General features: G+C 39.0%; 5 protein-coding genes across 6 annotated transcripts; 4 read left to right on the top strand and 1 right to left on the bottom strand.

The window, feature by feature from the left end:
• The first annotated feature begins 389 nt into the window (after positions 1-389).
• On the top strand, positions 390-4,837 carry LOC119992501 (zinc finger CCCH domain-containing protein 22). Of its 2 annotated transcripts, none has more exons than XM_038839229.1 (4): positions 390-567; positions 1,809-2,120; positions 2,863-2,938; positions 3,658-4,837. In XM_038839229.1, exons 1-4 carry the CDS (start codon positions 442-444, stop codon positions 4,644-4,646), a joined length of 1,503 nt encoding a protein of 500 aa, XP_038695157.1. In that variant the 5' UTR covers positions 390-441; the 3' UTR covers positions 4,647-4,837. The 2 variants fall into 2 exon arrangements, with proteins under 2 accessions (XP_038695157.1, XP_038695158.1); XM_038839230.1 differs by having other exon boundaries at positions 2,878-2,938.
• Positions 4,838-4,965: 128 nt separating this feature from the next.
• LOC119992499 (protein TIC 55, chloroplastic-like) lies at positions 4,966-7,540 on the bottom strand. Its single transcript, XM_038839228.1, has 3 exons — positions 6,914-7,540; positions 6,320-6,422; positions 4,966-6,246 (listed from the first exon to the last, which is right to left on the bottom strand). The coding sequence occupies exons 1-3, from the start codon at positions 7,345-7,347 to the stop codon at positions 5,128-5,130; spliced, it is 1,656 nt and encodes a 551-aa protein (XP_038695156.1). The 5' UTR covers positions 7,348-7,540; the 3' UTR covers positions 4,966-5,127.
• Positions 7,541-7,918: 378 nt separating this feature from the next.
• Positions 7,919-14,835, top strand: LOC119992827. Its single transcript, XM_038839608.1, has 17 exons — positions 7,919-8,148; positions 8,282-8,439; positions 8,653-8,774; positions 8,945-9,138; positions 9,605-9,787; positions 9,875-9,993; positions 10,099-10,238; positions 10,463-10,582; positions 10,694-10,785; positions 11,048-11,106; positions 11,752-11,866; positions 11,952-12,027; positions 12,124-12,159; positions 12,532-12,824; positions 13,289-13,468; positions 13,654-13,819; positions 14,096-14,835. The coding sequence occupies exons 1-17, from the start codon at positions 8,026-8,028 to the stop codon at positions 14,506-14,508; spliced, it is 2,589 nt and encodes an 862-aa protein (XP_038695536.1). The 5' UTR covers positions 7,919-8,025; the 3' UTR covers positions 14,509-14,835.
• A 465-nt stretch (positions 14,836-15,300) lies between these two features.
• Positions 15,301-17,987, top strand: LOC119992502 (putative pentatricopeptide repeat-containing protein At3g25970). Its single transcript, XM_038839231.1, has one exon. The coding sequence runs from the start codon at positions 15,714-15,716 to the stop codon at positions 17,823-17,825; it is 2,112 nt and encodes a 703-aa protein (XP_038695159.1). The 5' UTR covers positions 15,301-15,713; the 3' UTR covers positions 17,826-17,987.
• A 1,066-nt stretch (positions 17,988-19,053) lies between these two features.
• On the top strand, positions 19,054-24,803 carry LOC119992504 (eukaryotic translation initiation factor 3 subunit B-like). Its single transcript, XM_038839234.1, has 11 exons — positions 19,054-19,425; positions 20,189-20,426; positions 20,951-21,097; positions 21,900-22,028; positions 22,302-22,430; positions 22,516-22,599; positions 22,689-22,813; positions 22,916-23,114; positions 23,217-23,749; positions 23,886-23,994; positions 24,244-24,803. Exons 1-11 carry the CDS (start codon positions 19,304-19,306, stop codon positions 24,586-24,588), a joined length of 2,160 nt encoding a protein of 719 aa, XP_038695162.1. The 5' UTR covers positions 19,054-19,303; the 3' UTR covers positions 24,589-24,803.
• The last annotated feature ends 726 nt before the right edge of the window (positions 24,804-25,529 follow it).

Below are 25,529 nucleotides of genomic sequence, written 5' to 3' on the forward strand. Positions count from 1 at the left end.
GAACCCTACAATTTTACTTACTATTTGGGAGAGAGCTTCGAGCATTCCCCAATTAATAACAATAACATACTGACTTGACCGTTAGAGAGCTGCCCTCGCAGCGTAGAAGCTCGGCCCCTTTTGGGTAAGCAAGTCTGTCGGGCGTGAAATGTCTTTTCAAGTGAATGGTAATCAGGACCGTCCATCCCGAGGGACGCACAGACGGCCGAGATCTGGCTCCTCTTCAGCCCAATAAGATTATTGGGCGTCCCGAGGCAACACACAGATGTGAGATGGCCAATATCTAACTCTCCTTTGGCCCAATAAATTAGTTGGATTGGACTGGCCCAATAAATGTTTGGGTAGGGCTGGCCCATTTTAAGAAGAACATGAAAGGTTTCAACCGACAAGTTTGGGCGAGTCTTCCTTCTCGCGGTTATCGACGGAGGCTTCGCGGTAGCGATGGCGAATGAAGAAGAGAGGATTCTGGAGAACCAGCTAGAGCTACAGTTAGAGGAGCAGAGGGATTCTCTTGCTGCGCTCAAAGAGGCCCTTGCCTCTGACCCCTCGAACGCCGAGCTCATCTCTGTACGTATCATCCTATCTTATTATTTTATTGCCATTGAAAACAAGGTTGCGCGATTGATTACTATGATTTTCAAATCAAATTGAACTGCGGGAGTTCTTTAACAAATTGGGTAGGCGATGTGTATGGTATATCATGTCTGCATAAATGAGTTACTTGAGTTCTTCTTTCACTCCCTTTAGAGGCGTGGAGTAGTCGTATTTGTTCCATTTGGGAGAGTTAACATGGTTGAAGAAGTTTTGAAGAACGAAATTGAACTTTAGTTTCAACATATTGACATGTTCTAAGGGTTGTGTTGCTCATAATTTGTTTCTAGTTATCTCTCCTTGATTTGAGTTCGCATCTGATGCTTACATGGTTAGATTGTGCTCAAAAATTGAATATGAGATTGAAATCTATGATGTTGGAGCATCTGATTTCTGTGCATGCTAAGACATGCTTTTGGGTAGTAAATTTTCTTTCCTTGAAGTATTAATCTTTATGCTGTAATTTCAACGGTTCTAAACCTGGGGATCTTTGTTTACTCTGTTATATTTTCAGAACTACTTTTCGTTAAGTGTTAAACTTCCAGAACTACGAAATGCTGTACTATTATGTAGTCGATTAATGTGGGAACACTTGAACAATGACGGGATACAATTGCCTTCATCACTTAAATTCTGAGATAAACTATTTCAGTGGAAGAATAAACCCATTGCACATTAGGGCTTTTCAGTTTGTACCTGTTGTGGCTGGAGCAGTCTTCCCATTGCATTTACACTACTCTCTTATGCTTGCTTTATCTCCTTTTCTTACAGTAACTGCTCTTTGTGGTAGGCATAAAATCCTAGCGGGAAATGAATGAATTGAGGTCTAGAAAGTTTTGTTTTTCATCGATAAAATGGTTGGTGTTAGTAGTTACATTGTAAAGTACAGTTATATCTGCATTTTCTATGATTGTCTCAGTCTCAGAATGTCGGAAACTGACCTCAGTGCTTTCCCCCAAGAGGCAATGCTATCAATTTTATTGTACATTCCTATGCTACTTCTGTCGAAAACTAAATGCTTCTCATAAGACAAAAATGGAATCAAACAATAATATGGGTGCATGAGTTTTCTTAATGATTTTTTGAAGATATTTTAAACACTTAGTTAGAACTATTGTTTTCTGCTTCAAGATATGCCCAAACAATGTCACTGTATGGGTACTGCCTTTCAAGTAGGTGGTATACATTTTGAAGGTTCATTGCATATCATGTCCTAGGTACATGAGGAGCTTGTTCTAGCAATTCAAGATGCAGAAGAAGGGTTACTTCAACTAAAACGTGCACGTTTATTGCGAGAAGCTGATTCAGTGCTATATGGCACTTGTCGTGCTGATGAGGATGTGAAGTCAGAGCCTCGCGATGCAACTGACATAGAACCAGAGCTACTGGAGGAACAAATTTATTCTGTGGGATCAAAGTGTAGATTCCGCTACAGTGATGGACGCTGGTATAATGGTCAAATTGTTGAGTTGCAAGGCTCTGGTTGGGCAAAAATTTCTTTCCTCACTCCTACTGCTGAAAACATGTTGGTGAGTTACAGATTTTTACCCTCATGCCGTATAAAGGTTGTAGTTTTGTTTTTCTTCATTGTTTTGCTTGTCGGTTGCCTGGTTGGGGTGGTCTTGATTTCATTGTCATCATCGTGATCCAATGTTTTACTGGGATTCAAGCGATAGTTGATCTCCCTACTTGAAAATCAACTTCTCTATTCAAGTCCCCTCATAGAAACTTTCATAACATTGGGCAGTGGTGATTTTTTTTAAAAATTTGTTTGCATAATAGGTAGAGACAATGATTCATATTATGGAAATTTGCTTCATCAAGTGAGAGGATGATTCAGGGTTTTCTTACAAATTTATTAAGCCTACATTTGATTTGATTTTTTTGGTTTTTCGGGTGTTTGGAAACCTGCTTGAAGCACATGATAGCCAAAGAAATCATCAAACGCCAATAACACTTATCCAGAGCATAAATAGTATTTAGAAACTGCTACACGTCTGTACGTGGTTTTTGTAAAATTGGTACCTTTTCCCATTTTCTTCATTTGGTTTTAATAGTTTGGTAATTTATTTTGTCTTTTTGTTCCGTTATCCCAAAAAAAAAGGTCTTTTTGCTCTTGCTGGGGATAGTCGTACGAGTTAACTGATTGCTCTAATAGAGAGGAGCACTGAATGTTGAATGACCTTCTGGCTACTAATTGCGATTTATGTTTCAATCTATGTTTTAGAAGTAAACTTCAATGGCTCTTAATTGTCAGTTTTCTAATGTTAGACCAACCAAGTGCAGATATGCAAGTTTTTCCTGCAACAACGATGTCGATTTGGTAGTAACTGCCGCTTATCACATGGTATGTTGCAATTGTTTTGGATATTCGTGCTGACAGATCTGATTTCCTTTTGAAAATTCCTTTTTTAAAGCTATATTTTTTATACCATTCATGGGAAAAAAAAAAAAATCTGTCCTGGAAAGCAACTTACAGGGAATGGTAATTGAGGACATCTTATTTCATTTGTAAAGACTGAAAAAAGTTGTTTTGTATTTCACTTCGATATGAAAGATTAAGGAACTGTTTTGGTCTCTAATTTAGCAGGCGAACATGTGTCCCGGTGATAGGATTGTAGTGGTGCAACCTAGAGGTCACAACTCACAAGTTCAGTTCCTGAAAATAGACTCTCCACATATTATGTGGAAGTAAAGTCTACGTATATCTTGTTTGTCACCGATCCCGCCCACTGCGGGAGCTTTGTGCATGGGTGTTGCTTACCTTTGGTGCCAAATTTCGTTACAAAAGACTTCAGGAGTCATTTCTTAAATTTTCTTTTTGTTCTTTTATGCATCTATGTGCCAAGTGTCTTTGGGGCTTCATTTTCTGGATTGCAAACCTATGCTGCCCCCCTTTTGCATGTCCCACAGTCCTAAAGCAACTTTGGAATTTCTTTCATGTGTTAGCTTTGGTGTATTGACTCATCCATTGATTTAGCTATTGCTTCTGATTTTACAGCCAAATCTATCACTATCTATCACTGTTCTCACATACCATATAACGATTTAGGTTAATACTTGCAGGAGTTGATGTCTCATTATCGTCCCTGAAAAGATATGTACCAACAATGTGGGAGCAGTCACTTGTGGGCTCTACTGTTTGGGCTATCCCAGATAGTAATACTGGTGTCTGGAGGGAAGCCGAACTTAAATCGTGGGACAGTGAACTCAGAATAGGGGAAGTTGCTTTCCGCGGCGGTGGAGGTTCTGCCAAGCTGGGGATTGAAGCTATAGAATCGTCTGAGTATGCCCAAATGAATGATGAAGAGGAAAGTTATTCAAGCTCGGACCAATCCGATTCTAGTGACTACGAAGAAGATAGCTCACAAGGTTTAGGATTCCTTGAGAGCACTACAAGTCAAAGGGGCATCCAGAAAGAAACTGCGATCTTTACAAAATGGGAGAATCATACACGTGGCATAGCTTCTAGGATGATGGCCAATATGGGATATCGTGAAGGGATGGGCTTGGGTGCATCTGGTCAGGGAATGTTGGATCCGATACTAGTGAAAGTCCTTAAACCAAAGCAATCCCTGGACCATGCTCTCCAGTCTATTGAAGATAAAGGAGGCAACGAAAGTCATAGGAAGAAACGAAGCAGAGGTGGTAAGAGGAAGCGAGACAAGAAGTTTGCAGCAGCAACCCAGGCTGCAAAAGCTAAGGAAGATTCGAAAGTTGACATTTTCAGTCTCATCAATAACCAACTTGCAATGCAAGGTGAAGCTTTGAATGGTGGGTCTTTGAAGAAACATCCAAGGAATGGTTCAGAAGATAGACAAGTAGATAGAAGGGCTCTAGTAGCTTATGATGATGAAATAAAAGACTTGCGAGTGCAGGTGGAGAAGCTTGAAGAGATGGTGAGTAGAAATAGAAACGAGAAAGTGGTGTATGAGGCTGCTTTGAGAAAGTTGAATGAAACTCGCAAATCCTTGGCAGATGCAGAAGCTGCCCATGCATCTGCATCAAATGCTGTTGTTAGCAAGGAAAAAGAGAAAAAGTGGCTCAAGTTTTGAAAGTTGATATCAGATATTGACATATTGTTGTTTGATACATGAATAGTTTGAGACTCCTATTGGTTCATGGTGGTGATGCAGCCTCCATAGCCCCTACATTTAATTCTGTTTTTCTTGGGGGGCAAATATATGCAAATATCTTTTTTCTAAATTTATAATTTATTGACAGTTCTCGGGTTATCTTTATAAAATAGCTTGTTGCCTAATTGTTGATTTTGTACTTTTGGGAAAACACACAAATTATTTCATTCAAAAGAGTTTGTATATTATTAAAGTAAAAAATATCTGTGATTGCATGACACTTTGAGTAGTTTGATTTCAAGGGTGGTGAAACCCTTAGAGATATTACATGTAGCTTGAAGGCTTTGCACTAGAGACTTATTGGAGTACAAGAATTGAACCACTATGATATCTTCTGCATACAACAGTAGGTATTATTTTCTTTTCCTATTCTGTGTACTGTATTATATCATTTGTAGACTTACAATCTTCTGTGCATTCTAATGAAGTTTTCCGTGTTCATTGCAATAGCAGTCGAGCATGCATATACACCAGCGAGGCAGAAGGTTGCTGATATTAGGAAGAAGGCTTTCCACTGCCTTTGAGAGGCTAGAATAGCCAGTGCTGCAAGTGTAAGAGCAGCTGCAGAGAAGCCATTCTTCCAAGCAGTGAAAGCTTTGACAATGCTTCTGCATCCCTTGCAATGGATGACGTGCCTGAAATATCGGTTGGTGAAATTTAGGGAATGCATTGTTCCAATCCCTCCTTTAGCAGGGAAGGATGCAGAAATTCCCGCAACATGTCCAGCCGGTGCATGTTCTATTGCAGCAGGAACTTCAGGCAGAGAAATGGTTCTGTGTCCAAAATGATACGGCATCCCATGTCCGACTTTATCCATCCATTTCCGGTACTCAGCAACCCATACATCCGAGGACTTCAAATTAAGGTATAACTCCTTTGTGGGAACCTTCTCTTTGATTAAAATCTCATTTTGAGATGACAGGAATCCCATATCTTCCTCAAAAATCTTGCAGGCATTCTGATGGATATACCATTTTGGGATCAGTTTTGATATTGCAGGTCTCTTTGTGGCTCCAAACCTGACAATGATCATCGATTTACCTTGTCCGGTTGGTCTACATAAGAAGAGAGCTGTGAAGTACTGTTTCTCACCCTTTTCATCAACAAGTTCAGTATTATGTTGAAGAACACATGGTGCTTCAAACCGTAAGAAAGTTCGCAAGGATTGATCTTTTTCTTTGCCCCACCAACCGGAGAAACCTCGATTAGTACGTTCAGACACCTCAAACCGAAGTGGCTGAGCATCTTTCCTTCTTGCAGCAAAATCCGTCCTATCATGTGAGATGGGAACATGGGCAGGATCCATCAGATTTTCGAGTAGTATGGAATGATCATACGGAAGTTCATGGATGCCCGAATCATCTTGAAACCCTGGCCTGGAAAAGTTCTCAATCCAAGGTAGTTTGTTACCATTAGGCGGCGTCTTTCGAGACATCCACACCCACACAACTCCTTGCGAGTCCCTAACCTCGTATGTTTTGGCACAAGCTGATCTTGGAATTTTTGCATTTGAAGGGAGCTGCGGTAAAAGCTTTCGTTATCAGCATCATTGGCTTGAAATGGAGAAGAATGAATCAGACAACGTGACATACCTGAGGTATCTTCACACACATCCCACTGCTTTCAAATTGCCAACCATGGTAAAGGCATTCTAGTCTTCCATTAATCAACTGACCTTCAGATAGTTTAGCTAACCTATAATCAAATCAAACCAGATGGAAATCATTAGAAGGTTCGGTTAGATGGTTCACACTCGCACTATATGCAGACAACTTTATGCATAAGCACACTAGGCCTGAATATTCAGTAGAGTATGGACAGGAAATCAAGAAAACTCTTGCATCTACTGCTTGCACGCAGAGCCTCGAAAGATTCAATGTAGAAAAAAAGAACATGTTGTTTGTTTGCACCACATACTGCTGCTTGAAATTGACCATATGGAATAGTAGTGTTAAAAAAATCGTAAAAACCGAACTGGTCGTCAAACTAACCGAAATTTATGCTAACTCAATTGTTTGAATGCAAATTGGTTCCTCGGTTAAAAAAAAAAAGAACTTCAAAGGTGCCAAAATCAACTTAACTAGACTTCTGTTACCATCAAAATTCCGTACTAAAGTGATTCATTACACAGAGAGATACAGATCAGAAACTAAAAGAGTAGCATACAGAAAAAGTGAAGGCATTACCTGTGGGGACACCGATCTTGGAAACATTGAAGCTCTCCATTGGCATCTTTATACAAAACAATCTGCTTATCAAAGACAGTAAGTCCAAGAGGTGCATCATCAGGGACATCCTTGGTGAGATACAGAGGATACCACTCCTCTGTCCAATCATAGTCCGCCACCACACTCTCCTCCTCCTTAGTAGCAGGACCCACAAAAACCTTTTCATCATCCTCCCCCTCCTCCTCTACCACAGTATTACTATTACTCCTCATGTCTGCAACTGCAAGGCAAAATGTGGAGTTGGGTTTCATGTGTATTAAAGACTTGGCTAATACCAATGGCGATGTGGGTTTTGACAGTGAAAGGGCCATGAGAGGATAAAAGGGTTGGGGCTTAGAGAGAGAGAGAGCAGTCGTGGAGTAGGAAAGGATTGCGTGCCTTGATAGAGCCATGTCCTTGGAGAAGAAAGAATTAAGAAAAGGAGGCTCTCTGTGTTGCAGAAGAAGAGAAAAAGAGACGAAACAAATATCTAGATTCGTGTTTATACTTGTAGAAATTGAGGAGATAGAGGAAAAGTGAAGGTGATTAACAAGAGGCTGCTTGATGGATGGTTGCAGTGCTCCAGGCCACCCAATTTTGGATTTTTAAAAAAATTTCTACTATTTTTTTAGGGTTGTTTATTTTAAAAAAATTATTGAATGAAATAACTGTTGATAACTGACAATTAATCAATTATTTTTATGTTAGAAAAAGGGGAAAAAACCGACCGTAACCGATTGTTCACACCTTTAATTTTTTTTGGATCACACCTAAAAAAGGCAATTCCGAGCCAACTTGATCTGCCACACGATGACATGAATCAATAAGTTAGCATAGATAACACGTTAATTACATTAACACGGATGCCCATAACTAAGTTTTTAATGGGCCGAATGAGTCCAATAAACTATAGACAAGCCCGTAATAAAATTAAATGGGCCGCACAAGTCAAACGCACTGAACGCGTGCCCTAATATCCTCAACTGGATGAAACGACACCGACTCCAGTTCTGGAGAGTTTTTGCTTAAACCCGCGTATTCGCCGGTTTACTTCCTGCGGTCTTCACCAGTAAATCAAACAACTGAGAGAGATGAAGATAGCAGTGGAAGGATGCATGCATGGAGATCTCGATAACGTCTACAAAACCCTTCAATACATTCAAGATACTCAAAACACCAAAATCGATCTCCTCCTCTGCTGCGGCGACTTTCAGGTTACTGTTTAGATTTCAAGTTTTTTCCCCAGAAAATTCCAATTTGAAAGAAACCTAAGTGAGCTTGAAATTTGAAAGACCGACTAATTTTTATTACTTGTTTTTTGTTTTTCCTTTGACGTTGCCTGTTTAGGCTGTGAGGAATGAGAGAGATATGGAGAGCTTGAATGTGCCACCGAGATTTCGAGAGATGAAGTCCTTCTGGAAGTACTATTCCGGCCAAGAAGTGGCTCCTATTCCTACTATATTCATCGGCGGTAACCACGAGGCTTCCAATTACTTGTGGGAATTGTCAGTAACCATCTTCGAATTTACTTTTCTTTATGTTTTTTTGCAATTACCGTTTTGCATATTGTTCTCCTGGTCAAGATATGTGCACAGTACACCTACTTAAAACTCCTAATGTCTCGATGAAATTTTAATTTTCTAACAAAAGGAATTCATGTATCTAATGTGTCTTTGAGCGTTGTACATAATAACTTTTTTTCACTATAATTTCTTCAGATATTATGGGGGATGGGCAGCGCCTAATATATACTTCTTGGGTTTTGCTGGGGTAGTGAAGTTTGGCAACGTTCGTATTGGTGGACTCTCTGGAATTTACAATGCTCGCCACTATCATTTGGGTTAGTTAATTTTATGTAGTATTTTTATATTTATATTAATTTAAGCTGTGGTATTGAAATCAAAATAGTTCAATCTATAAATTTCCATCCAATGTCAGTATTAAGTCATAAAATTTGAAATTGGCAAGTCCTGCTATTTTATCAAGTCGGATTGGGTTTTCTTTGAGCAGGACATTACGAGAGACCTCCTTATAATGAGTGTACCATAAGGTCTGTTTATCATGTTCGTGAGTATGATGTCCATAAACTCATGCAAATCAAGGAACCGATTGATATCTTTCTTTCACATGATTGGCCTCTTGGTATCACTGACTATGGGAACTGGAAGCAACTTGTTCGGCATAAACAATTCTTTGAAAAAGAGGTAACTTTGATATGTAAGATGACTGAGTCAAAAGGTTAACAACTATGCATATAATTATATCTGTCCTTTGAAAATGATTGGCATTGAGTTTGAATTCTTACCGGTAGATGTCTTTGTAGCTGGAAGCTGAGGTTAATCATTTTAGCTCATGTATGTTTTTGAACTCATTATTTCATTTCATTGTTTTATGAGTGGCTTTTGGGAGTGAATGAAAGAGAAATTTTAGTCCTTGTTTATGCTAGGAAAAAATTTGAGAGATGATAATTCAGTTTGTACATGTGATGGCTTTATCAGTACTGTTTATTGTTCCACCTTCTTTGCCATGTAGACAATACACTGTCACCCTGATTTTAGAAAATTTTCACTAATCTTCTGCTTTTTCTTTTTGCATCAGGTCATATTTAATAGCATCTACCACTAATTAGCATCTACCACTAATAGCATCTATGATTGAACCATTTTCCAGATTCAGGAAAAAACTCTTGGAAGTAAACCAGCTGCTCAACTGCTAGAAAAATTGAAACCACCGTATTGGTTTTCTGCCCACCTACATTGCAAGTTTTCAGCTCTTGTTCAACATGGTGATGGTGGTCAAGTGACAAAATTTCTTGCACTTGATAAGTGTCTCCCTGGTCGCAAATTTTTGCAGGTTTCCTCTGTAGTTCCTTTTTTTTTTCCCGGGCTTTCTTGTAACTTATGTGGTAGGTCATCCATACTTATATCCACTAATTCTCAGATTGTTGAAATTGAGTCTGAGCCGGGACCATATGAGATTCAGTATGATGAAGAATGGCTGGCAATAACACGAAAGTTCAATTCCATATTTCCTACGACCAACAGAAATTCAAATTATGGGTGCGTGTATATAAAAAAATACTTATTTTGAAATTTTGTGACTGAATTATTGTTTGAAGTCTTTGAAAATAAGTAGCCAATAACTTTTCTTTGTCGATGTAAAAGGAATGCACAGCTTGACATGCAAGATTGCCATCAATGGGTCAGGAAAAGACTGCAAGCAGAAGGGGCTAAACCTATTGAATTTGTGCAGACTGCTCCTCCTTATGATCCCTCCAATTCTTGCTTGAACAGCTCCTCCAGTGGTACTAGTTATTTAATGTTATCATGTTGTTACAATGGCAAAAAAATGTTGCTATGTTGTTATAGTGATAGCTATGACATGCTATAATTATGCATTGCATACAAGATCATAAACTTACATTACTGCAAATTTTGTGACATGCACAGATCTCAGTAGTTTAACAAAGAGCTGGAGCTATGTGCAGACACATGGTGTTGCGCTCTAATTACTCTCTTTTTTTCCCAGGATATTTTCGGAATCCTCAAACACAGTCATTTTTGCAACTGCTTGAGCTTCCTTATCTTCTTGATAACTCATTGGAGTCGAGGGAACAAATCCATAGTCCTGTTTCGTCAATTCAAAGAGGTAAAAATTGAAAAGATTGTTCTTCATCGGTGGAGGTACACTAGTATTAACTGTTTCTGAGACATAATGAGTGTTTTATGTGTCACAGACTAATTATTGATGCATGTATAGGTCTGATTGACGATACTAGTGAAGACATTCCCATTGACGATGTGGATGAATTGGACGAACTTGCAGAAGTCAATGAACAATCCAAGAATCAATAATGTGAAGTTTGCATATGGGTATCCTTTATTTTCATCCATTTCCTCTCTGTTAGAGCTTTAGTTGTACATAGCTTGGATAAAATCATCTCATTTCTTGGGGGTGTAAATAGGTAGGTAGCACACCCCTTAGTGCCCTTCAATATATTTTCTTCATTCTTGAAAAACGATTTGATAAAATACGCCCTCTCATTATGAGTTAGGTTCAGCATTCTTCCTCTTGGCCTGTTGTTCAGCAATTACTTGTTAATCTCCTTGTTAGGATTGCATCATATTGTATATGCTCTATGAGGACTATGATATTCGTACACATAATTGGAGGTAAGAATAGGTTATTATATTGGTCATATCAATACTGATGGTATATATATTCTTAGGATGTTTCTATTGTTATTACTTTATCTTGAGATCTCATGGATGCCCATAAAAACAAAATGTTGAACTGTATGTTCTGAAAGTCTGGACCGACTTACTGATAAGAGATTTAGGAACATTAATGTTTCATCATTACTATCAAGCGTGGAGAGTTGAATGGTCACTTCCCATGCCTTTACAAGTATTAATTTTTTGAATTAGAAGTCAATTTTCGATATAGAGTGGATTCAGATTGGACAGAATGCATGGACTTTTTGTGCATGGGAGAATAAGACTCTAGAGTACAGCTACTGTTCAGAAAACGTACAAAATATTAGAATTGTTGCAGTCAGCTTCTGATAGTTTTGAGATTGTGCAGTTCGCCCTGTCAATGGTTTTGATTAGCTGAATATTACAGAATATGAGAACATGGTTTGTTTTTATCTTGGCATTTCCTTACCAGGAAATTTTTTTTGACCAGATCCTGAACTTTCTATATATGAAATTGTTCTTTAGCGTCCCTAATTTAGAAGAAATTGTATGGCAGGAGTAAGATTGGCCTGTGAAATGGGTTGAGTTTTTTGGAAACTTTCAAACAAATTATCTTTTTAGGGCTACTCAATTCATAAGTAGCCAACCTAATCCTAATGAAGCTGACATAGTTTGTGATCAATGCAGCAAATATCAAGGGAACTTAAGCTGGGCTGGAGTCCAGAGATCATTTTCGGTATGCACTTCTTATGGCACGAATGATACGAGACAGAATTCTGGCACTTGCTTTGCAGTGCAAAATGAATATAGTTCTTTGACAGGCAGTGGCAACATTCTCCCACACGGAGACCTTAGCGTTGGGGAAGGCGTTTGGTCAGGGAAAATATGACATTCTCGGTACACGAGATAGAAAAATATGTACTTCCTTAATAGTTCTGTCAATCTCCTAAAGTGTGAAGTAATTATCTCTTTGTTTTCTTGTGGATGTTCCAGTGAATTTTTCTTTACCTGTTTCACATAATGGGGAAAGTTAGCCCTTTCTTTGGTCGGTTTTGATTCATTCATGGTAGCCAAAGGCGGTGACTGTAATGGTCTAACAGTGAGCCTTTGCTTCATGCTTTAAGAATAATTTATTCTTGTTTCTACTAAATGCACACAGGTTTGGCAGCATTTGAGCCTGAAAAAACTCGCTAAAGACCAATTTTTACTGGCCAGATTTACCTTATTTTATATTCAAAATGAATTTAACAAAGCTCATCCACCTCCTGACAGACTCATCCACCTCCTGACAGACTCATCCACAATCCACATAAATGCAGCTATGAATGTGGAATGCATCTTGTAAGGTCTTCCTGGCTCTGAGTCAATGTCTGGAAGTGCTTTCAATACATATGAAGTAAAAAAAACTCGAGCAGATGCCCATGAGTATCTGTGCAAAGCCAATCAACAAAGCCATTGTGGGGATAAAAACAATGGTGTTTTCTGCAACACCTGATTACTGCAAGTTTTTCTTTCTTGTCTTCTTTTCTCTTTCTGCTTCTTTTTCTTCTGCGAGTCTTTCTTTCAACTTCTATGGAATTTCATGCCCATCTGCTGAATTTATGGTCAGAAATACAGTGAGATCAGCTGCTTCAAATGACCCAACCATTCCTGGAAAGCTCCTCCGCTTGGTCTTCCATGACTGCTTTGTGAAGGTATGTTGCTTTATATAGTTAATCTTCCCTGCTATATCAATTTACTCAAGAATTTGAATTGCCTGGAAGCAACAACTTCTATGCAGGCACTCTCAAGGCTAGACACCCCTTATGTGCAACCTTTCAAATGCTGTTTTCTTTAATGGGATCTAGTATTTGACATTAAAATTTCCATGTTTGTTATGAACAATGGTGTGAGTCTAGCTGCAATGGGAAGGTTGTTTACCGTGATGTCCTGTATGATCCCTATCATGTCAGAAGCCTCAATTATGTAGGGGACCTCTCTCTGATGCATGTGGGAGGATGAATTCTCCAGCTAGTTTTGTAGGAATTTATGAGTGCTCTCATGCAATCTAGAACTCAGACCTACATAACTTGCTAGAGTAATTCAATCAAGAATTGGATGATTGGCAACTAGTTGCCTTTGGAATGGAATCACCAAACAATTTTGGTAATGTGCACAGGGTTGTGATGCTTCTGTGCTTCTACAAGGAAATGGGACAGAGCGTAGTGATCCGGCAAACTTGTCTCTTGGAGGATTTTCAGTCATTGAATCAGCTAAAAGAATGCTCGAATTCTTCTGCCCGGGAACTGTTTCTTGTGCTGACATTCTTGCTCTAGCTGCTAGAGATGCTGTTGAATGGGTAAGAACTATTTTTCTTTCTTGTTCTTTCTAGTAAGGTTACTCCATTTTTATCCGACTGTCAATGGCTCAAACCTTGGAAATATCTATCCCTATAGTGGGAACCTGATGTGCTAGGTCACCCACCTTTTTTCTTGTATTTGTATTTGATATTCCACCTTATCGTTGGGTGCTGATGGCAAACAGGCTGGCGGACCTGCAATTGATATTCCAACAGGAAGGAGAGATGGAAGGGTATCTGTGGCTGCAAATGTTAGACCTAATATAGTAGACACAAGTTTCACAGTGGATGAAATGCTTAGTCTCTTTTCCTCTAAAGGGTTGTCCCCAGATGACCTTGTCACCTTATCAGGTACACATCCAATTTCCATGCCAAAATTATTTTCTTATTTTAGCCAGCGCCAGAGGACCTCATGAAGTCATGAACCGATTAGATTCTACCCAAACTAGTATTTCTGACACAATCATGGGACAAGCATCATAATAGGCCGAGATCAACTGTGAAACTTGGTCAATCTTTTCTTTTCTTTTCTTGTGTTTTTTCTTTTGGGGCAAGTCATGTGGTCAGTGGTTTGATTGCAAAACTTTGTCCAATTCTGTATAAATAACTTCATGCTCTGGCATGCAGGAGCTCATACTATAGGATCGGCTCATTGTAGTGCGTTCAGTGATCGGTTCCGAAAGGACTCCAAGGGGATGACACACATTGACGCATCTTTAGACAGTATTTACGCAGACGAGCTCATGAAGAAGTGCCCGGCTGGCAGAGACTCCTCCATAACTGTTAACAATGACCCTGAAACATCCTTGGTGTTTGATAATCAATACTACCGAAATCTTCTAACGCACAGAGGCCTTTTCCAATCTGATTCTGTTCTTTTAAATGATGAAAGAACGAGGAAACAAGTGGAGTTTTTTGCGGAAGATCAAGAGAGCTTCTTTAGGAGTTGGAGCCAGTCATTCTTGAAGCTTATTAGCATTGGAGTGAAGACAGACAATGAAGGGGATGTTCGAGTTTCCTGTTCGGGAAGTAATGATTAAAGAAACATGGACACTTGAACTATTCTTCCCTGGAAGGAAGCTCAGAACAAGCAGTACACTGAACAAAACTTTCCCTGCTGATGGATATTGCATTCTTCATGACTACATGCTTCTGGCTTTGTTTGCTTCTTGTTCTTTTAGTTTCGTTCTCTTTCCTTAGAAAAATTGTCGATAAGGATTCGGGTTTTTTCATGTTCATAGAAGGGCTGCAGGGTATATAGGAGTTTTGTTTGGTGATTAGGCCAAATACCTAATCCTTGTGAGTTGTGACTGCACATTGGAGAGATTAATATAAGAGAATGCGTCATAGTGGTCCATCTGATCAAACTCTTTTACGATTTGATACTAGAGCATGTACTAAGTACTAACATGATTAACCGCTGGGCGACTGGACTTAAGAACCCGGGAGTTTCATTCGAAGCTGATGCCGTTATAAAAAAAAAATACAAAAATGATTTTTTTTTTTGGCTTTTTTATAATGTAGTTTTACACCCATTCCAGAGAGACTTTATAACTTGAATGTACAGATGGGGAAGGAAATTATTACTTCAAAGGATGTTCTCCCTTACTCTGATAGACAAATATAATAAGAAATTTGAAACAAGAAGCAGAGGCATTCAGTTAATCCAGTTGTTGATGATAAGTATGATTTCCCTTTGTTTAAAGATGATTTAGTAATTCTTATTATGATTTAAAAAATGGAAATATTTATTTAAATAACGATTCAATCATACAAAATGTTAGGAATTTATACCAGCTCTTTGGTCTGCCAATAACATTACAGTATTTTTGAACGGGTTCAACCCATTTCGGATCCTGACCCATTTTTTTCCTTGCTCTGGCGTCTTTCTGGCTTAAAGAAAACTACCCCTTCAGGAGTTCCCGTTGTTGCTGTTGAAAGGACACACCGTTGGCTGTGGTCCAGAAAGCTAGCCGCTTTAAATTCCGTGGTGTTTCTCTTTGATTTATCAAATTATCATTATCTATGCAGCTTTCGTTTATGGTACCTTTCAAAACTCCGAGCAAATTTGGTTCTCTTGACTCAAGTGATGTTCAACTGATCTCTGTGGAAATACGTCACTGGGTATGATCAAAGTTTTTTAATTTACTAGTTTTCTGGAATTTGGTAGGCTCGAAGAAGAAGAGGAGGAAGTTTAAAGAAGTTGTTTTGTGCCGTCAAGTTCATCCATGGTTTTCATTCATGAATGAGGTCACTGAGCGCACTCATTGAGAGCTCTACGCGTTCTGTTAACAATATTTTGGCAGCACATTCTTGGGGAATAAAAGCAGGAACTGTTTCCGAGGTTTACACTGCAAACAATATCCTTAGTGGGTACACAAAATGCGGAGAATTAGGTGTTGCCCAATCTCTGTTCGACGAAATGCCGCACAGAGATACCGTTACTTGGAATACTATGATCGGTGGATTTGTAAACTCTGGGAAATTCGAGACTGCTTTGGAGTGTTATAAAGACATGGAAAGATTTGGGTTTAAAGCTGATTTATATTCCTTTGGGAGTATACTTAAGGGAGTGGCTTCTACTTCTCAGCTTCAGCTTGGGCAACAAGTGCATTCGATGATTGTGAAATTGGGTCATGAGGGAAATATTTATGCAGGCAGTGCTCTTCTGAACATGTATGCCAAATGTGATAGAGTTGACGATGCATATGAGGTGTTCCAATGCATACCAGAACGTAATTCTGTGTCATGGAATGCGCTTATTGCTGGATTCGCTCAAGTTGGTGGTCGTGAAACTGCATTTTGTCTTTTTGATTGTATGGAGTGTGAAGGTGCGAGGCTTGATGATGGCACATTTGCTCCACTTATGACAATGCTTGACAATACAGAGTTCTATAACTTAACCAATCAAATGCATGCAAAGATCATCAAACACGGGTTGACATCATATAATACTGTGTGTAATGCGGCAATCACTTCATATTCAGCATGTGGTTCCGTTGAAGACGCTAGAAAAGTGTTCAACAGTGCTGTTACAAACGGAGATTTGGTTACATGGAATTCTATGTTAGCTGCTTACGCAGCACATGGTAAAGAAGAGCTGGCGTTTGAACTTTTTCTTGACATGCAAGCACTTGGCTTTGATCCAGACGTGTATACTTATACCAGTGTCATGAGTGCTTGCTTTAAAGAAGCACATAAAAACCGAGGAAAATCATTGCATGCTTTGGCGATGAAAAGGGGACTCGTACAAACAGTGTCAATCTCTAATGCATTGATTACAATGTATCTCAAATCATATAATAACTCTGTGGAAGATGCATTCAGTGTATTTGAATTAATGGAATCCAAAGATCGTGTCTCTTGGAATTCTATTCTTACAGGTTTCTCGCAATTTGGGTCTTGCGAAGATGCCTTGAAATTCTTTGGTCATATGAGATCTTTGCAGGTAGAAATTGATCAATATGCCTTCTCAGCTGTTCTCAGATCCTGCTCAGACTTGGCAACTCTCCAGTTGGGTCAGCAGGTGCATGCCTTGGCAATTAAATCTGGTTTTGAGTCCAATGACTATGTCGGCAGTTTGTTGATTTTTATGTATTCCAAGTGTGGGATCGTGGAAGATGCTAGAAAATCCTTTGATGAGACTCCAAAAGACACCGCAGTAACTTGGAATTCGATAATCTTCGCTTATGCACAACATGGGCAGGGTAATGTTGCACTTGACCTTTTCTTCCTAATGAGAGAGAGAAAGGTGAAGCTAGATCACATAACCTTCGTTGCAGTTCTAACTGCATGCAGCCATGTTGGTTTGGTGGAAGAAGGATTTGGTTTCCTCCAATCTATGGAACCTGACTATAATATTCCACCTCGGATGGAGCATTATGCTTGTGCAGTTGATCTATTTGGACGAGCTGGGCGTCTGGATGAAGCACGAGCCTTGATTGAATCAATGCCATTTGAACCTGACATAATGGTGTGGAAAACTTTAATGGGTGCTTGCCGAATTTGTGGAAACATTGAATTAGCTAGTCGGGTTGCAACTCATCTGCTGGAGCTGGAACCTGAGGAACACTGCACTTATGTTCTCCTTTCAGACATGTACGGGCGTCTTAAAAAATGGGATGACAAAGCTAGTATAACGAGGCTGATGAGGGAGAGGAAGGTGAAAAAGGTTCCTGGATGGAGTTGGATAGAGGTTAAGAATCAGGTCCATGCTTTCAATGCTGAAGACAGATCTCACCTTCACAGCCATGAAATATACCAGAGACTGGGAGAACTGACAGAGGAAATCATGTGGTTTGATAGTCTTGCAAGATCAGATGTTTTACATGATTTCCTGATCATTACTTGCGTCTGAATTATGAAGATGCAGGGTCCTAGACCATTTTTTGTTCTTTCCTGTCATATTTAAACAGTAAATGGAATTGATGCAAGAGGACTTGTTATTTATCCTAGAATCCTTACTGCATAAAACAGTTGGAAACTGAGATTCTATAAAGCAGTAGCATGTTTCAATTAAGATTTAAGAAAAGATTTTCAGCTCAGAACATGTTTACTTAATTTCTTCCAAATGTTTATGCCTCTGTTTCTGTCTTACTCTTTCTATAGGAAATAAGACGCGTCTCCATTAGCTGTAAATAATGAACTAATTGTCTTGGATGGTTTTCTCTTGGAACACTTTAAATTTCGTTCACCTTAATTTATATATAATTTGTTGTTGGATTGAAATATTTCGCATAATTTATATCATATTCTAACACAAAAATGTTCTTGATGTGCGCACTATGCTTAAATGTTTCAAACAACAAAAATAATGAGATTTTCTTTCTTAATGTGGCGTCCGACTCAAAAGGGTTTACACCTCCTTATTAGATTAGCATGGACGAAGCCTTTGACACCCTTGTTAGGGGAAAAAACAATATAAACTCCAACTTTGTACGGGTATTGCATGAACCCATGAATTTATCTAGTGCGCACTTGAAAAATATTGACCGTTGTTGTCATGTAAAAGAAAATAATAGTAACTCTTACTTTGTAACTAAAATTAAAGTTGTTTATCGAAAAAAAAAATAACCAAAGAAAAATCATTTCACTATCATGGGCTTGTCCACTTACCACAACTCAGTACTCACAAGATCGGTCGGTTAATTCAGTCCAATTGAAGCCCAAATGAGCCCATTCATACATTCAACTTTCAAGGCCCATTTATCTCCTTAAACGAAAAACCCTAGGAACTTGATGAGGATCATGATCGCAAACTTAAGAATGCTTACAATCAGGCTCATCGTTATAAGATGAAGCAGGTTCGGGATCAGTCAAGTTCTATAGGCCTTGGGCCGGAGGCCCAGCTCGATGGAGAGGCAGCAACTTAAGGAGCACGATTGTTGCAGAGATTGAACCAAGTGGCTGAAGTCTGCCAATGGAAGTATAACTACTTATTATAGTAGGAATATATTTACTTTCCTATATTGTTATTCATAGTTGGCTGATTTATAGGAAATAAGTCTTATTTCAATTCAATTAGGAGGATGCAATATTAGGGTTGTTATGCAAATAAATAAATAACCACCGAGACTTGCGGTAGAGGTTATCAATAAAAATATTATCAAACCGAGGATTGTTCTCACAATCTTCTTGTGCCTTACGCGAGTTGGGCAATTGGAAAAATTATCCGGCTTCTTAGGTTTCATCAGAACTCCACAACTCCCCAGCATCTTCACTGAGGTTTAATTACTACCGGAGGCAATACTCTTCTCCGATTTGGCTCCACGCAATCTTGCTATCTTCTCTCTGTCTACACTATAGAGAGAAAATCTTAAAGCGAAAGAAGTAATCATGGCAGAAGTTATGATAATGAACGAGTTTGAGGTCACGGCGTCTCGTCTCGGTATTGATCTCTCACAATTGGATCTGGATTCTATTCAGCTTCCTCCAGGGGACGACTTCGGCATCGTCAGGTAAATTTGAACCGCTTTTTTTTTTGGAAGCTCTGTTTGGTTGCACTATGTGTTTCTGGGACTTGGTCACTTAATCGAGAACCGGCGGTGATTTTAGGCGTTACGAATCGGGTTGTAATGATTTATTTTGTAATATGAATGAATTAAGAAGGGTAGAATGGAAAGAGATATTTGTTGGTGCTCTGTTTGCTGTTTGGGCGAAATTTTTTTGCATTGTGTTTTGTTGACCAGAAAATCGCTGAAAGACGTAAAGGTCTGGATGAGAGTTGGTTGAAATTGGCTTTCTGTGGTTATATAATCTACTCAATACTTGTGACTCCTGGCATATGTGAATTCGATTTAAATTCGAATATCTTTTTGTTCCATTTGGTTGCTTTTGATTGTTGGAGTAAAGGATACGGGATACCTGTAGCTAAACGTTTACTAAATATACTTGTTGTTTCTCTAATTTTGTGAAGTATGTCGTGCAGAACTTAGATTGGTGTTAATACCGTGCCAAATTTAGTATTCACTAATCTTATATTGCCATATTTTTCATCCGCCGCAAGAGACATTGTTAATGCTCTGTTTTCTTGTCGAGAAAGTTTGAAGAGAAAGGGATTTTATCCTTGTATTTTTGTAGGCTCAATGAGATATGGACATCTACTGTGCATGCAGATACTTCATATTGAAATTCACTTTAATGCTTTATCTGGTAGTTATCCGGTATGGATGTGTTATATAGCATCTTATTTGGTTTTGATATTTTGTTGCTTTTGTTTAGTGATGATGAAGATGTTTACGAAGAGGACAACATGGATTTTGACACTGGGTTTGGCAACATCATTGTTGTTGATAATCTCCCAGTCATTACCTTGGAAAGATTTAAAAAGCTTGAACTAGTTATTCAAAAAATCTATAACCAGATTGGTGTTATTAAGGAGGATGGCCTCTGGATGCCTCTTGATCCTGGGACCAACGAAACCTTAGGTTACTGCTTCATTGAGTATAACACCGTGCAGGTACTTTCATAGACTGTTATTCAATTAATATTTCGTACTCAATATGGTTCACACTCTGCCTGTTAAATTTGTTTTTGTTTTATTTCCGAGAATGGTCTTTTTTTGTGCTGCAGTTCCTAGGGCTATGTAAACTTATGATGTTATGCTTTTCTATTGACAATTTTATTGTTTATATATATATATATACATATGATTTTGGATGGGTCAAGTAGTGGCTATCCATACCTATATTTTTGACAATCTAGATTCGACGTAAAGATGGCTGTGCAAGCAATTTCCTTCCACTGGATTATGTCGTGATTGGACTCAAAAAATTGGTATCAAAACCCACCCCCATCCAGTGGTCCGCCAATCTCAGGGGAATAGGAGGATAAAAAAGTGGGTTTTGGACTTTCTCAGGAAGAAATACCAATGAATCTTTACATTAAGACTGTTCTTTTTTTAGTGTTGTGTGTGCTTGACAGTTTTTATGTTAGATATGTTCTTTACTTGATCTGATTAATTTTCTCTCCGTCTCTTTGTAGGAAGCAGAGCTTGCCAAGGAGAAGACGCATGGGTACAGGTTGGATAAATCCCATATTTTTGCTGTCAACATGTTTGATGACTTTGATAGATTCATGAAAGTTCCACATCAGTGGGCTCCTCCAGAAGTTATGCCATATGTTCCAGGGGTAATAAAATCTATTGGTTCCCTTCTGCTATATAAACCCGTTTTCTTTATAGACAATGGTTGTGATTGTGTTTAGACATGGAGGTCTTTATGGACTCAAAATTCAAAAAGGCATTCTTATGGTTATAGATAGGCTATGTTGAGCGCTGTGGCACTCTAATGTAATGCGTTTTGAAGTCTTGTTGACTGATGATATGTGGCAGATACACCGGTGAGTAATAGGTCATTGCCCGTACTGGCTGTTATCAAGTTGTAAAGGTCATTATAGACCATCTTGAGCTGATGATGGTCTACCACACACTCTGCTATGGCCAGGTAGGATCGGAAAAGAAGTGATGGAAAATAGAAAAGAAGTTTACTTCCCTAGGAGCCAAAAGAAACCATATTACTGAATTTTATAGTGTTCAAGGATTTTCTAACTCCAAAAACAAGGTTTTGTATAAAACAATAGGAACAAGGTTTTTTCATGAATTTAGAAGCCTTTCTTAAGATAAAAAGGGGTCACAGTTGCAATGCTCTTGCCCTGTTTTTTTATGGATGCAATTCCAGATTCTGTAACGTTGCTACTCGGTACACGAGTTCCTGCAGTATACATATGACTTATGTATTCAAAGAGCTTGCTAGTTGTTTTACTATCTTTTATCTTTCATATGACGAGCTTTGTAGAGCTAGGCAATATGGCTAATGCACTTTGCATACTGGTTATCTGTAATTTCTTTTTTCCCTTACTCTGTCGCATGATATGGATTTGTTTGTCTAGTTGTCTTGTATTTTTCTCTCTTTTTCAACATCCATCCTTACAGGAAAACCTTCAAGAGTGGCTGACTGATGAAAAAGCTCGAGATCAGTTTGTAATTCATGCTGGTTCAGATACTGAAGTTCTATGGAATGATGCAAGACATCTAAAGCCTGACCCTGTGTATAAGCATTCTGTAAGTCAGCGCCTCTGGATACCCCTTTATTCTCATTAAGGCATATTTAGTTGTATATTATTACTGTGATTCCCCTGTATGTGAGTGGATGTGTATGGGTGCATTCTAGAGGAGGGGACTGATGGGAGAGAAAAACTCGAACTGGTGTATGCTTGCAGTGTATAGATCTCTCTATGTAGATCACTGCCCAGTTAGTTGGTTTGTTAACTACCTTTGTTATTATCTTTTCTTTGAAGAAAATATTGATTTCATGATATTGATTTACCTTTTCAGTACTGGACTGAAAGTTTTGTGCAATGGTCTCCTCTTGGGACTTACCTGGCAACAGTTCACAGACAAGGTGCTGCTGTCTGGGGAGGCGCAACTACATTTAATCGCCTAATGCGCTATGCCCATCCTCAGGTTGTTTTTTTGTTTTATTTTTTAGTCTTATATTTTATTTTTTGCTTTTGATTGTTATCGTTGGCCTTAATATTGTTCATTGCAGGTTAAACTAATTGACTTTTCTCCTGGTGAGAAATACTTGGTGACCTACAGCGGCCATGAACCGAGCAAGCCACGTGATGCAAATGTGAGGCTTTTCTATTAGCCTTGCTCCTTAGGTATTTCATTGTAACGTCATGTTTTCTCCTGTTGTTTCTGATACACTATTTTTTGCAGAGGGTTGTGATTAACATTTTTGATGTGAGAACTGGGAAAGTAATGAGAGATTTTAAGGGAAATGCTGATGATTTTGCAATTGGAGGAGCTGGGGGTGTAACAGGGGTACCATGGCCTATTTTCAGGTATTTTACTTTCCCAACTCTTTTTTTTTTCAGTGCAGATGTTATCCATACAATAGCCCTCTTTGCTCACTGGTGTGGAGTTGCAATTCATACAATTTTCAGGTGGGGTGGCGGAAGAGAGGACAAGTATTTTGCTAGACTTGGGAAAAATATGATTTCTGTTTATGAAACTGAGACCTTCAGCCTTATTGACAAGAAATCCTTGAAGGTTGAAAACGTCTTGGATTTTAGCTGGTCTCCAACTGACCCCATTATTGCTCTCTTTGTCCCTGAACTTGGTGGTGGGAATCAGCCTGCCAGGGTGAGAGTTCTATGTCTGTATATTATTTATGTATTCATTTTCTTGGAGGGCCTTTCATTTTGGATTGAGTTCGCTAATGTTATGTACTGATATGATTTACAGGTGAGTCTTGTCCAAATTCCGAGCAAAGAAGAATTAAGGCAAAAGAATCTTTTCAGTGTTAGTGATTGTAAGATGTACTGGCAAAGCAATGGGGACTACCTCGCTGTTAAGGTTGATCGCTATACAAAAACAAAGAAGAGTACATACAGTGGTTTTGAGCTTTTCCGAATAAAAGAACGGGACATTCCCATTGAAGTTTTAGAGCTTGACAATAAGAATGACAAGATCATTGCATTTGCCTGGGAGCCGAAAGGCCACAGGTTTGCTGTTATTCATGGTGATAGCCCAAGGCCTGACGTGAGTTTTTACTCGATGCGGACTGCTCACAATACAGGCCGCGTTTCAAAACTCGCTACTCTTAAGGGCAAACAGGCAAATGCTCTTTTCTGGTCACCAGATGGCCACTTTGTAATTCTCGCTGGACTGAGAGGTTTCAATGGACAGCTGGAGTTTTATAATGTTGATGATCTTGAACCAATGGCTACAACTGAGCATTTTATGGCAACAGATATTGAATGGGATCCTACGGGAAGGTAATTTTTGAGACAAATCAACGGAGAGTTGAATTTCTTGTATTCTCTATGGCCTTGCTTTAAAATAGAAGATAAATATGCGTTTATTTAGATTATATTTTTTGGTTATAAATTATAGTATGCATCAAAGTTGCAGGTATGTAGCAACAGCAGTTACGTCAGTACATGAGATGGAAAATGGTTTCAACATATGGTCCTTCAATGGAAAGTTATTATATAGGATACTAAAGGATAATTTCTTTCAGGTAAGAGAATCATTATTCCCTGTTAAATGGCCGCAAATGTAATTTTTGCATGCATTAGAATGGCCTGTGTGACGGTGATTGATTCATTAAATTGAATGTATAGATCATTTTTGGGTTTTCTCATTGTTTATGTTGTTTGGTAGGTTCTATTTGGGTTGCTATTTTTTTGTCCCAATGCATGGCATTATAAATTTCCCTGTTCTTGATAATCGATACTCTGTTGGACTCAATGTTCTTGAATTCTTACAGTTTCTATGGCGTCCAAGACCACCATCTTTCTTGAGTCCTGAAAAGGAGGAAGAGATTGCGAAGAACTTGAAGAAATATAGCAAGAAGTACGAGGCAGGGGATCAAGATGTGTCCATGCTTTTGAGTGAGCAGGATCGTGAGAAGAGGAGGATGTTAAATGATGAATGGGACAAATGGGTCAGCAAATGGAAGCATTTGCATGAAGAAGACAAATTGGAGAGGCAAAAGCTACGGGATGGAGAAGCTAGCGATGAGGGAGAGGAATACGAGGACAAGGAAGTTCAGGTTGAGGAGGTGTTGGAGATATCTGAGGAGATTGTTTCTTCTGAATACGAACAGGAGTGAGTTATCATATACAACTAATTGCTAGTGATCAGAAAGTTTTCGTAATATGCAAGTTTTGTTGACATGATGTAGGGGAGTTGCTTGAATATTTCTGATATAGTCAAATTTGTTTAATAATTTTCATGTCCATTGAAGTGATAGTGTTTGGAAGCTGATGAGCCATGTCAAAATTTCTTCATTTATTGATCTCCAGTTTACGTCTGCAATTGACAACACTTGTTTCCTCTTCCTCTTCCCCTTCCCCCTTTTCTTATGAGAGGATGGTTTATTGTTTATGGAAAAGGGCTGCAGGTGATGTTGAACCATGGAAGCAAAAAAGAAAAGCTCCTGAGGAATGGTGTCTCGTTGTTTAACTCGGTGCAAAAACTAAAGGCACTCTCGAGCCCACCTTTTGATGCATCCTGGGAGTTCCGCATCGGAAAGTGGAGGGTTTCAAGTCAAGTTTGTAAGGGTGGACAATCCTAACATTGGTGAGCCGGTTTTCCAGTTATTGGTTTGGTCAAACTTATGCTCCTGGGCTTGGGCCCTCCTTTGCGCTTGTGGGCTGCAGGTGTGTCATGTCCACGCATGGGTTGCATCAGTTTGGTATCGGAGCCCAGGTTGCCAAGCCTACGAACTAGGCTAGGGCTAAGTAAGGTCGTGTAGCCCGTGGATGGGTGCAGCCTGTGTAGTGGGTGGGAATGATATAGCTTGGGAGTCCCACATCTGATAGTGGTGGGTTGCAAACAAGGGTGAACAATCCTATCATTGGTAAGTCGAAGGAAATAATATGAATCCAGGAACAAGCCAAAGGAAATAAGGCCCAACCCCCGACTGCAATAGCAAAAGGCCCAAAGCGTAAAGGTGGGAATGGGCCTAGTGAAATTCGTAGTCAGGCTGGTTAAGGCTTGTTGTCATATAGGCTTCCTCCCCAATCAATCAAAGAAAAACCGAACTGTTTG

The sequence above is a fragment of the Tripterygium wilfordii genome, chromosome 23 (genome assembly GCF_013401445.1).
Source record: "Tripterygium wilfordii isolate XIE 37 chromosome 23, ASM1340144v1, whole genome shotgun sequence".
Classification (NCBI taxonomy): domain Eukaryota; kingdom Viridiplantae; phylum Streptophyta; class Magnoliopsida; order Celastrales; family Celastraceae; genus Tripterygium; species Tripterygium wilfordii.

Excerpts from the sequence above, each read along its gene's own strand:
- LOC119992827 (XM_038839608.1), top strand. The coding sequence starts at position 8,026 with ATGAAGATAGCAGTGGAAGGATGCATGCATGGAGATCTCGATAACGTC. Across the intron at positions 11,107-11,751 it reads ATTCGTACACATAATTGGAG|GGCTACTCAATTCATAAGTA; the intron begins GTAAGAATAGGT and ends TTATCTTTTTAG. Across the intron at positions 12,160-12,531 it reads TGTTTCACATAATGGGGAAA|AAAAACTCGAGCAGATGCCC; the intron begins GTTAGCCCTTTC and ends ATATGAAGTAAA.
- LOC119992502 (XM_038839231.1), top strand. The coding sequence starts at position 15,714 with ATGAGGTCACTGAGCGCACTCATTGAGAGCTCTACGCGTTCTGTTAAC.
- LOC119992504 (XM_038839234.1), top strand. The coding sequence starts at position 19,304 with ATGGCAGAAGTTATGATAATGAACGAGTTTGAGGTCACGGCGTCTCGT. Across the intron at positions 19,426-20,188 it reads GACGACTTCGGCATCGTCAG|TGATGATGAAGATGTTTACG; the intron begins GTAAATTTGAAC and ends GCTTTTGTTTAG. Across the intron at positions 20,427-20,950 it reads TTGAGTATAACACCGTGCAG|GAAGCAGAGCTTGCCAAGGA; the intron begins GTACTTTCATAG and ends GTCTCTTTGTAG.
- LOC119992499 (XM_038839228.1), bottom strand. The coding sequence starts at position 7,347 with ATGGCTCTATCAAGGCACGCAATCCTTTCCTACTCCACGACTGCTCTC. Across the intron at positions 6,423-6,913 it reads CAAGATCGGTGTCCCCACAG|GTTAGCTAAACTATCTGAAG; the intron begins GTAATGCCTTCA and ends ATTTGATTATAG. Across the intron at positions 6,247-6,319 it reads TGTGTGTGAAGATACCTCAG|CTCCCTTCAAATGCAAAAAT; the intron begins GTATGTCACGTT and ends CTTTTACCGCAG.
- LOC119992501 (XM_038839229.1), top strand. The coding sequence starts at position 442 with ATGGCGAATGAAGAAGAGAGGATTCTGGAGAACCAGCTAGAGCTACAG. Across the intron at positions 568-1,808 it reads CGAACGCCGAGCTCATCTCT|GTACATGAGGAGCTTGTTCT; the intron begins GTACGTATCATC and ends ATCATGTCCTAG. Across the intron at positions 2,939-3,657 it reads TAACTGCCGCTTATCACATG|GAGTTGATGTCTCATTATCG; the intron begins GTATGTTGCAAT and ends TAATACTTGCAG.